Below are 11,623 nucleotides of genomic sequence, written 5' to 3' on the forward strand. Positions count from 1 at the left end.
TCCCAACATCATCAAGGTTAACACTCCGACCATCCCACTTATTTCCATTAAAGTAGAATTCGTCGTAGCGAGTGTTTGGCCAATAGTGGAAGACCGACCACAGCAACACTCTTGTCGCACACGTTGTCAGTAGCAGTCGACATTTCGCGTAGAGGCTCAAATTGGCCAACACCTTGAATTAACAAAGTCTCGGCTACCACTCCGAGGCTTCCAAGAAGTTACTATGGCTCCGACTGCTTTTGTGTTTTTTTGCGATGAATCCCAGTTATATCAAGGTACAGGGTGAGGGGCAAAAAGCAGCGACGGAGCATTCCGGGCAAGAGCTGCTCCATGTGCATCAGACACGACCCACCACCAAAAGAAAGGAAACCTCCGTTATTTGCTTTGCGGAGCTGACTTGAAAACCAATATGGTTTATTCCGAGAAGGTGTCTCATTGTACAATGCGAAGTTACACAACACAAGTCATATCTTACAAAATTACATTAATGGTTGGGTGTCCACACCAGAATTAAGGCACTAGCTGAGTTGGTATGTACAGGTGTGTATTGCATTTGATGGCGGGGCACGTTGACAAGACAGACTTGCAAAACGTCACAAAACGTCACCCCACGAGTAGAAACGTCGGAGGGTTTCTTTCTCTGCAAGAGGACACCACTGCTTGGAAGGGGCACCAATGGACCTTTGAAAAATGCTACTGCTTACAAGGGAGATTGCTTTTTATGTTAAAAGCGTGGAAAAGGAAAACACTTTTGTGGCACCCTTCAGACTATGTCGCACACTCACAACTCGAGACATAGTTGCACTTTCCAGCATGCAATAAAGGGCGGAAAATATAATTTTTTTATCACTTTCAAAATTAGGCAAAACACAATTAAAAACACTGTGTGAATGGGAGCAGACCAAAAAATGTAAAAACACCTGTTGTTCCTGCAAAAACAGCATAATAAAAAAGAATGTTCCTCAAAAACAAGCTGGCACAGGCCAAATCGGAAAGAAGCATTGACAATGTCTCCTTGTTGCTCCAAGCGTTAGGCAACGCATCATCAGGGATTAATGAGACAATGATTTCCAACATTGCATGAACGTGAAAAGTCTTAAGTAATCAGCAAGTGACAGATCTTGAATTCCAGAGTCACTACGAACATTCGCTGAAGTAAAATACATAATGTTCTATGAGGTCAGTTTCTAGGGATACAGTTGGATTAAGTTTTGAAATGAACAAATCTTGTTAAAAGGGCCAAATTATATCAATGGAATGGCTTATTTCAAAGTGGGGCAAACATTGTGCACATTCCTTTAACATGGAATATGTGACAGAGGCAAATGTGACATTTTTAGAACAGAGTGCTTTTAATGCCCACGCACAAAGGGTTCCTGCTTGTAAATTGAGGCACTACATGCTCGCAATCGCAATTTTGCAATGCAGAAAAAAAGTAAAATATAAAAACCACTCACAAACTTGTAGAAAATGTGAGTTAGGTAAGCAAACGAAACAATGCGAAGTTGATGGCCACCGGCAATAGCGAGAGTTAAAGACTAGGAAAGGGCCGTTACCGAGGACCTTTTACACGAGTCCAAGGGGGTCGGCAGAGCAAGAGGATAGGAAGGGGTTCAAACAGCTCAGCAAGCAAAGGTCGGCGTGTTATCTGTCTGCTCTCTCTTTTTTTTTTAATAAATAACCGCAAATTTCTTGGTATGTACAGGTCCATCTTAAAGGCAGATCACTTGTGCCCCCTCCTCTGCACAGGGCCCCTAGATGCCCTCCACCCTGTCAATCTCTCCGGCATTGAGCCGAGCAGGATCCGCCTGCACTGTGAAGCCCAGCAAGGAGCTGTCCACTTTCTGCATCTTGCTCTTCTTCTTCTTCTTGGAGCGTGCAGCAGTAAATCCGTCGCCCTGCGTCGTGGCTGAAGCCTCGCGGGCTGCCATGCTCGCGATGCTGCTGGCCGCCAGCGTGAAGGTGTCCTCTGGCCGTGGCACAGAGCCACAGCTCTTGAGGTAGCGCTCCCGCCTCTGCAGGAACTGCTGCACAAAGTCCTTAGTGTCCAGGCTGTTGCCAAAGAAGTTGTGCACATACTCCTGCACCTCGGCCGGGGACTCGACATCCTTGAGAATGGCCACCACCGTCGGGATGTCCAGGTAGGACTGGATGCCACCCAGCACTTGCACGCACCATGCTGTTAGCTCGTCCGTGGGCGCCGCCTTGGCATGCACTTCGAACAGCTTCATCACCTGCTCCTCCGCCTTCTTGCTCTGCTGGCTCTTGGAAGAGCGGCCGCTCGAAGCACCGGCCACGGGGTTGCCCGCCAGTGATGGGAAGCTGCCGTCGCCCGCCGCCGGCTTGCTTGTCGACTTGGGGGCCGGCTTGGGGGCTGGTGTCGTCGTGACTGCCTCGTCCCAGAAGCCCCTGGTGTTGTCTTCGTCCTGAACCATCTCCAGGTACTGGAAGCTGTTGTTGAAGGACTTGAGCAGGCTGTTGGACGTGGTGCCCCAGGCACCCGACAGCTGGAGCACGCTGCTCTCCTGTTGCCGCATCTGCTGTTGCTGCTGGCGCTGCTGCTGCTGAGCCTTGCGCATCTTGTCCACCCGCTCGGCTTCCTCCTGCTGGATTTCTGACAGGGACTTGACCGCCGTGCCCGCGGGGGGGGCCTGTGCCCTCGAAGCCCACGTTAGGGTGGACTTCTGCGGCTGTTGCTGCTGTTGCTGGAGGAACAGTGCCTGCTGCATGGCCTGCTGCTGCTGCTTGCGCAGCTGCTGGGCACGCTCCTCGGCCAGACTACGCTCCTTCTCTTCCTGCATCCGCTGGATCTCAGCGAGAGAAAGGGCCGACGTCTGGACAGGCTGGCTGGTCTTGCTTCCCCACACGGGCCCTTGTGGCTTGTCCGGCCTCACTGGCTCAACCGTGGCTGGCTGCTGCTTGGGTGGCTGTTTCAGGGCCATGAACTCGTCCGCATCCATTAGAGACACCTTGCTGGGGCTCTTCTTCGCAGCTGGCGAAGACGCCATTGCGGTGAAAGCTCCCGTTGGTGGAGCAGCAGCCATGGCCGAGGCGGCTTTTGCTGCTGCAGCAGCTGCGGCTGCAGCCTCCTTCGCAGCCTTCTCCTGTCGTTTCTTCTCTTCAGCTGCCTTCTTAGCCTCTTCTGCTTTTCGCTTTTGCTCCTCTTCTGCCTTCCTCTCCTCCTCCATCCTCCTGCGCTCTTCTTCCACCTTCCTCTTCTCCTCCTCTATCCGCTGCTGCCGCAGCAGCTCCTCCTCCTTTTGCCTCCGCCTCCTCTCCTCCTCTTCCTCCATCCTCCTTCTCTCCTCTTCCTCCCGCCTTTGCCGTTCCTCCTCCTCCCTCCTCCGCCGTTCCTCTTCCTCCTCCTGCTGCCTCTTCTTCTCTGCCTCTTCCTTCCTCCGCTCCTCCAGCAGTCGCCGCTCCTCCTCCAGCCGTGCCTGCTTCTGGAGCTCCTGCAGCCGCCGTCCTTCTTCCTCCTTCATACGCATCTGCTCAGCCATGAGTGACTGCGATGCCAGCTTTTCCAGCCACAGGGTCTCCATCAAGTTCCGGCTAGGTGCAGCGGTTGGCAAAGGGGCTGCCACGATACTGGGATCGGCATCCCACACGCTGCTGCCCCTAGACTCTGCCGTAGACGTCGGGGCCGCAGTCGACACTGGTTGTGGAGGCCAGCTGGGACCCTCGGGCAGAGACGAGTCCTTGGCGAGGGAGTGCGGGATGCCGTAGACCGGAGGCAGCCCCATTGAGCTCAGCAGGTTCACGACGGGTGCGTGGTCACCAAAACCAGCTGGCCGAGACATGGGATGGCTGGCCATGTAGTACTGTAGACAGATGCGGTTCTGGTCGATGGGGGACAGGTTGGCAAAGGCGTCGTTGGTCTTGAGGTGGTTCTGGATCTGCTGCATGGCGGCTGCCCTGTACACCTCTTGCATGTAGTGCTGCTGGAACGCATAGGTCACTTGATTTGGAGGGAGGCTGGCAAGGCCTGGGTGCGGAAGGGGCGGCATCGCTAGGTTGGGAGGGGGATGGCCGCCAAGCTCTGCACCCAACGGGCTCTTCATCGGTGCAGGCTGCTGGGAGGCGGCAAAAGGCACAACACCCCAGCTCTTGATGAGAGCCCCCAGTTTGGAGAAACCCATATCACAGACCCGCTTCACCATCAAGTCCATAGTGAAGTAGCCTGCCTGGAACCACTCCATCATCTCAGGGGACGAGAACGGACCTTGGATGTCGCCTTGTGGGTCCTTGTAAAGCCATCGGTAGAGGTGCTCCGGCAGGTTTTGTTCCCCGGCTACAGACTGTGACACAAACTTCTTCTCCTCCTCGGCTGTCCATTCGGCCATCATGTTTTCCGCAGCTTTGGCGAGGTGTGCAAAGCTGTCGTCTTTTGGCGACGTCGACACTGTCTTGCTAGCTTCCTCCGGTCTGCTTTTAGGCTGCGGGCCTTCAAGCGGACACTGGGGCTGTGCGGGGGGAATCGGCTTGGGTGGACTCCGCACGGGCGACTTGTCCGCTTTCCTAGGGGGCACCTGGTGCGTGCGCTGGGGTGGGGGTGACTTCGGCTTCTCGGCAGGCGGCTCACTCACCCGCTTCGCGAGCGCAGCCTCCCTGGTCGGCTTGTCTTCTCGCTTAGCGGGCGGGCGAGCCTCCGCTTGTGCAGGAGGCAGCAGGTCTCCCTCCCAGCTCTCTTCCTCGAACTCCCTTGTGTCTAGGAAGGCGCCCTTGGCGTCGAAAGAGCCCACCTTCTCCGTGTCTCCCTGGTCTTGGATCCACTCGGGCAGCTGCTCGGGGGGTACGCTGCCGTGGTCCTCTATCCAATGCCTGTCCTTCTTGGCCGGGCCGTTGGTCGCCGCGGTCGTGCCGTCGTCCTCGTCGCCCTTGGCGTGATTTCTCCACGACTTCCACTTCTCGGTCGGGGGCTGCGCGGACGAGACCTTGCTGCGCCAGTTCTCGTCTTCCTCCGAGTGTCCCGAGCGCCAGTTCTCGGCAGGCCTGCTGGTCGTTGCGCTCGTTGCGCCGGCCCCGCCGCCAGGAGCCCCGCTGGCGGCGGCGGCGCCTTCTTTGCGGAACGTGTCGCCGTCGAAGCCTGGCCTGGCCGGGAATTGCCGATCGGGCTTCTTGTCGTCCCAGCGCTGGTCGCGCTCCGTGAGGCTGTGGCTGCGCTCGAAGGGCCTCGCACGGATGAAGGCTCCGAACTGACTCGTGTCGCCGGACTCCTCGCTGCTGCCGCCGAGGCCCCTCTGGTAGACGCCGCCACGGCCTCGACCGCGACCCCGGTCCACCGATCCGCCCCGAGGTCCTCCCCGACCAGGTCCCGCACCGGGCACGGCGCCCTTGCCCACAGTGAGCCGAAGCACCGCGTCACTGTTCACCGAGCGTGCCCAAATCCGCTGCTCCTCTTCAGTCATCGTGACAAGCGCCAGCGGCGGCTGCGTGTTCTCAACGGCCAGCTGCTGGAACTCGCGCAACGTCTCCGGCATGGGCGCGCTTTGATCAAACATCGCGAGCATCTCTTCCCTCCCGTATCGGTAGTTTGAGAGCTTGTACTTTGTTAGCCCGGCCGTCGGGGCTGGTGCTGTGACCCCGTTGGTCTGAGTCAGTGCGCGGAGCCACTCGGGACCAAACTTGAGTGCCGTTTCTCCCATCTCGAAGCGATTGGAGTTCGGTTTTGGCGATTGGGAAAGAAAACTAAGCCCTGACACGACAGCAAGGATCAAAATGGCCGACAATTATACGGTACCAGACCCAAGAAATGCTCTCACTTCTGAAAAATTAGTCGATCTTTGTAGGGGGCGCTAGTGATAAGATAACTTCCAGTAAGCAGCCGTAGTAAACATAGAGTTATTGCAATAAACGCTAGAGGCTCAGCTGGCGCTAGTGTCTAAGGGACTTCCGGTTGCAAATGGAAGCAGACAGCATGCAGTCTAGATTTCCAGCCTCCCTGTGTATTCCTATGGGAAAACGCGCGTGAATTTTGTCTCTTCGCCGGAAAATAACATGAATAACTTTTGTCATTTCGGTTGTACCGGATAGTATGTACCTTTATTGGTATTGTGAGAGTGCAATTGCTAATTAGTTACATTTTTCTTTACTACTGAACGATGTTAAACTTCGCTCTATTTCAGGCCCAAAGCTCTGTTGCAAGGAAGGTATGTAAAAACGAGCGACGATTCTAAGCAAACTAACGATCGAAAGGAATGTAAAATACGTGCGTTCAAAGCTTTTTTTTTTTTTTTTTTTTTTTTTTTTTTTTTTAGGTGCGTGTGCGATAATGGGCCCCAGGTTGGGACTGCAAGCCTTCGTGGTATGTGCATCACTGCCTTTTGCGACCCTGTGCGCCTGGATAAACCCTCCAAAGTACGAATGAAGTATTATTATTATTTCTGTGGTGCTTAAATGTTGCTAATTGCCCGTCCTGTCATTGGATGAAAATGACTCCGTCGTGCATCTTTACGATTGGTTAAAAAAAACATTCGAACGCAAAAAAAAAAAAAAAAAAATAATAATAATAATAAAAAAATCACGTGAACTACGAAAGGTGCGTCTTTTTTATTATTTCTTATGTCGGGCACTTTTTATCGGGCACCTGCTCTTTGGCTCCTGCAAAGATTTGGAGCTTGCGGGTGATGGGTGATGATTTAAATTCCCAGAACAAGCATCTTCGCACATATTCATGAGCAGGAATGAAGCAGTACTTATTTATTGCAAATCAGACTAGATTACATGGCATTCAATTTATTTTGATCGTCTGCATGCACAAGGAGTTACTTATCTAGTGTTGCGTAGTTCTTGCCGTCTCTCTTGGTTTTCCACGTGTCCTTCGTTCGTTCACGTATCCCCCATGCTGAAAGCGTCGACGCCGTGTTCGAGCTAGCAGCGTCCGAAAGTGCGCATAAATACGCGTACGAAGCAGTTTTAGCACCGTTTTTCATGCCACGAATTTCAAATAAAAATGCTGTAAACTGACCAATTATTTCGTCAGCGTGACTGATAAATGTTCCAATGTGCCTAGTACGTACACATTATTCCTGATATTTGCTCTTATGTTCGAGCGCAGAAAGAAAATACACTCGCCTTTTCCCATAGAAATGCATTACCGGAAGTCAGTTTCTGACTGCTTGCTGTCTGTTTCAAAATGCAACAGCACACTAGCGCCAGCTGAGCCTCTGGCGTTTATTGTAATAACTCTATGGTAGTAAAAGAGTAAAAGTACAGTGGTAAAAGACAGAGTGCCTCAATGTTGTTGGCCGCTGCGCCTTGCAAGGCGCAGCGGCCAACAACCAACAACATTGAGGCACTCTAGTAAAAAAACGCTTGGAGCACCCACAGCGGCAGCATCTTACAAAGCAAGTTTTGTTTGAACCACTGGTCTCGTCGTAGATATCAAAGACTTGCACACCTGGGAACCAGAAGAGACAAAAAAACATTGGCTAATAAATTTAGTATTCGCCTTATCAGCGGCGTAGACTTTCCATTTTCCGGGGGGGGGGGGGGGGGGGGGGGGGGGGGGGGGGGCAGGGCAGGGCAGGGCAGGCAATTTTGGGCAGGCCACCGATCAGTGGGGGCAGGCTGACAAGTTCTACGGGGGGAAAGGGGGGGGGGGGGCTGCTGCGCGTTATTTTTTCGCCAGAACTGGAGATTGAAGCTAACGAAAGCTCGCTGGGATTCCGTTTTCCATGTATTTTGTCAATAAAGGCAGGGTGGACGTTATTTTGTTTACATGCCACTACTAGAAGCTCGTTACATGGCACCAACGTTACTAGAACGTACCCCTCCCAGTTGGGAAACTCACCGTTCAAACCTGGGCCGCTGGCGTCTACCGAGACCGAGCTAAATACGACAACAGCGGCACTCTGTATATATCATTTGTCTTAACTGTGGTCACCTTGAGCTTGTAGAAAGCATGTTTTTGCGTAAAAACCAACGGAAAAAAAAACTCTTTTCGTAGTAACCTTTATAGGAGATTAGTACAAAACGAAGGGCGCGTGTTGTTTTCAAAAATATTTGGTTTTTCAAGTTTTGCAGTACAATTATTAGGGAGTTTTGGTAGATCGCTTTCAAAGGCCCGCTACCGCTACGAGCGCGCGCTTTAGCGCATGCATCAAAGTGCCAGCGCGAGCTCCCGCTACGATTAGCGTGGCCTGAAAACACGATCTACTAAAACTCTCTAATATTGTTTTTTATACAACATTGCCTCAGCGGTGACTTCAGGTAGCGCGTCCCGAGCTAGACGTATATTAACCTCGATAGTGATTCGCGGCGCGTCCGTTTGGGAGTCGGGGGTGGCATCCCTGAAGCCCCTTCCACAGTATCTGTTTTGGCTTCAAAATGGCCGATTAAAACCAAAAGGGAAGTCACGTGCAGTTCCTCGAGTGGCCGCTGCGGGAGAAGTGGTGGCGTTGTGATCGCATTTAGTTGTTCAGGAGTACGAATCGGTGCCACTTTTTCAGAGCAGTTTCTATGGCAGTTTCCCAACTGAGTGGTTCTAGTAACGTTGCATGGCACGTAAACAGCGTCTCGGTAAGGATCATGGTTTGGCCCGGGGAGGGGCTCTGCACCCCCCCCCCCCCCCCCCCCCCGGATCTTACCAGGGGGAGCACGAGCCCCGATAGCCCCCCCGGAGTCTACACCTATACGCCTTATTATAGTTTATAGTCACTCTCACTGGAAGGCAACGGTATTGTTCTACCGTTTTCTTCATTTTTATTTCTGCGTGTGAGTGGTAATAATTTGCCAAATGACACACGATTCCGAAAGGCACCGTTCGCAACATTAGAACGCTGTCAAAACGATAGCAACGATAATATCACCGCTTGCTGAAGTATGACAGGCCGTTGCTTGTTGCTTCGTGCACATGAGCGAGATAACGAAAATAGACCACCACGTCGCACTCAAAGAACCTCTGACACGCCAAAAAAATATTTTTTTTTCATGCTAGGCGTTGAATTGGCATGTCAGGACATTACAAAAAAATTGTTTCACTAAAAAAATGCGTAGTTTTTTTTTTTTTTTTTTTTTATAAAAAATAGAAATACGAGGTTCAATTCAAAGTTCCCGCCAGTGCACTGTGACGCAACAGTATCGGGGCGGTCAGAAGGGAGGCATCGCCGGAAGTCACGTGAGTTGTATCCCTCCTCGTGCTTACCGCGAGCACGTGTAATATTTTTTAAATACTTTTGTTATTCTCCGCACCTCCATGAGCGATCCAAGCAGACAAGGTTTCTTTTATTTGCTTTTCACCGCTTAATGTTGCTGTAAAGGTAGAAGAAAAGGAGTCAGTGAATTGACGTGAACAACTAGAATGTCTAGAAGGTGCTGTGTGAGGGACTGTCCCGCTATTTCAGCAACTGAAGAGATCACACTGCATGCATTTCCGAGAGACGGCAGGCATCTTCAGCCACGCCTCTACCGGAACGCTTCAGCTGTGGGGACAACAAACCGAATTTTCTTCTTCGTTTTTGATAAGAGAAATCGAAAATGACGATTCGAAGGCCGCTCCTCGTGCGAGTAAAGCACTGGTCAAAGCGAAGCGCTCGTGTCCAGACCACGTTCAGTTCATAATGCGTTTATTGGCCATAATCTAGGGGGAAAGGAGAGGGAGGGTGTCGGTAACTACGCGGTCTGGACGCTGGCACAAATTAAAAGAGAAGGGATTAGATGAAGATGTCCAACTTGGCCTCATAGATAAGATCTAGGAGGCCGTTCAGGATTCTCCTTTGGTTGTCCTGGGATCCAGGCGGGTGTGTCCATCCATCCAGGGAGATAATGTCTGGGGGTCGGTGCTTTGTCCTGGCTTCCTTTGATTTGGGGCACTCCCATAGAATGTGGTGAGTGTCGGCCTTCTTGCCCATGGTGCACATAGAACAGGTTCCAGACCTGGTTCCTTTGCTCCATGATGCGATGCGGGCGGGCGTGCAGGTGGTGTCCGTGCGTATTTTCGTGAGGAGAACGCTGGCTCGTCTGCCGAAACCCTGGGGAAGGGGATCTGCGTTCGGAGGAAGTTTCTCTCACAGTGTGGTCCGGTAGTGCTCTTTAATCTGGGCCCGTTCTTCATCCGGGTCGTATCCTTGATCTGTTTGGCCAGCCGTGTCCTGATCACAGGCGGGGGCATAGCCGTGGTCGTGTATATGTGGAGGGACGTCAGCAGCTTCGCGGAGAAGGGAAAGGGACGCGCGAGCTAGCTGATGAGCCTCTTCATTGCCCTCGATGCCTGCATGCGCAGGGACCCAGGAGATTTTGGTAGTCGTTCCTTCCTGCAGGAGTCGGGAGGCGAGCTTCTTGATTTCCCGAACTATGCGGCTCGGACTTCTTGCTTTTTGGCATTCTTTAATTGCTTCTCTTGAGTCCGAGAACACTCGAAGTTCGCGAGGGAGCGGATGTTGTGACTTGAGGACTGTTTTGAGGGCGAGGTGAATCGCCGCAAGTTCACCCCCTTTGATGGAGGTGCGCATTGGAAGTGCGTTCGCGGCCGAGGAGTCGAGAGCTGGAAAGTAGACTGCCGCGGTCTTCAGCGGAACCGGGGAGTCTTCTGCGGCGGTGTCGGTATATGCGGCTATGATGTGAGTGGGGTTAGTCCATGTCTCAACCATTCTGGAGTGCGCTTTTGCGATTCGTGCTTGCTGTTGGAAGTCGCCTTTTCGAGCAGTCGACTTGTTTTCAGTAATGTTCATGTGATCCTCCCAAGGAGGGAGTTGCTCGGGAAGGTTGGGGAGGCCGTCTGTTGCGCGCCATTGAACCACGCTAGGCGAGGTTCAATTTCTTTGTTATGCTATGTTAGTAAACACCGGACTGTGGGGACAACAAGCTCAATAGAGTGTCCCCTATAGGGAGTATTCACTGGCGGCCATAGCTGTGTGCGTGAATGCTGAAAGCGCGCTGATGGCGAGCTTCCACAGTTTTTTTGCAACGTGCATTCCGCATCATCAAGACTGCCGGTCTTAGCGGCCTATTGATGTGAGCTCGTTCTGAGCATGCGCTCTAAACAGCACCCACAAATATGGCGTCCAGTGAATACTCCCTATAGTTCGATCTCATGCCCAATACGATGATTCGACGACCTCGGTGTCCGAACCTTCAGCAATGCAATTGGGCGTGTCGTACGCTAGCAATCCTAATTTCTGCGAGCGTTCTAAATTTTTTTTCAAAACTTGATAGCTTCTTTTGTACCCAGTATAGCTCTGTATCATCGGACTGACGGCATGCACTCGTACACTGGCTTGTACTTGCAACGCTTTCATCATTGACCTCCATCACGTCATTTTCATTTTCATTTAATGATCAGGAAAAAACAGAGAAATTAACCGAAGAAGTCTCGGTTGGCTACTCTGCGTGGGGATGGGGAGTGGGATAACAGAGGACAGGGAAGAGGAAAAAATAAAGGTAGCAAAATATAGAGCGCATACAGTCTGGTGCAAAAAATCAGTTATCGCAGAATAGTGATAATTTGTAAATACGTACACAACGAAGAAAAAAAAAAAGAGATCGCTTTTGTAATGCGACAGTGTTAGAGTTAAAAAGCCCATCTTCATATAACAGTCTGTAGCATTCAACATTGTGTTCGGTCGAGTTCAACCATGAGGTCTCCGGACACTTTAGAAGACCGTCACATAAGAGATGTCACAAT

The 11,623-nt window shown here is 51.8% G+C and overlaps 1 protein-coding gene across 1 annotated transcript; it reads right to left on the bottom strand.

Annotated features, from left to right (window-relative positions):
- Positions 1-375: 375 nt before the first annotated feature.
- On the bottom strand, positions 376-5,760 carry LOC8042150 (GRB10-interacting GYF protein 2). Its single transcript, XM_029985613.4, has one exon. The coding sequence runs from the start codon at positions 5,643-5,645 to the stop codon at positions 1,755-1,757; it is 3,891 nt and encodes a 1,296-aa protein (XP_029841473.3). The 5' UTR covers positions 5,646-5,760; the 3' UTR covers positions 376-1,754.
- Positions 5,761-11,623: the final 5,863 nt, after the last annotated feature.

The sequence above is a fragment of the Ixodes scapularis genome, unplaced genomic scaffold, assembly GCF_016920785.2.
Source record: "Ixodes scapularis isolate PalLabHiFi unplaced genomic scaffold, ASM1692078v2 PGA_scaffold1__304_contigs__length_218370807, whole genome shotgun sequence".
Lineage (NCBI taxonomy): Eukaryota > Metazoa > Arthropoda > Arachnida > Ixodida > Ixodidae > Ixodes > Ixodes scapularis.

Bases quoted from the DNA above. Each gene is read 5' to 3' on its own strand.
- LOC8042150 (XM_029985613.4), bottom strand. From the start codon at position 5,645: ATGGGAGAAACGGCACTCAAGTTTGGTCCCGAGTGGCTCCGCGCACTG.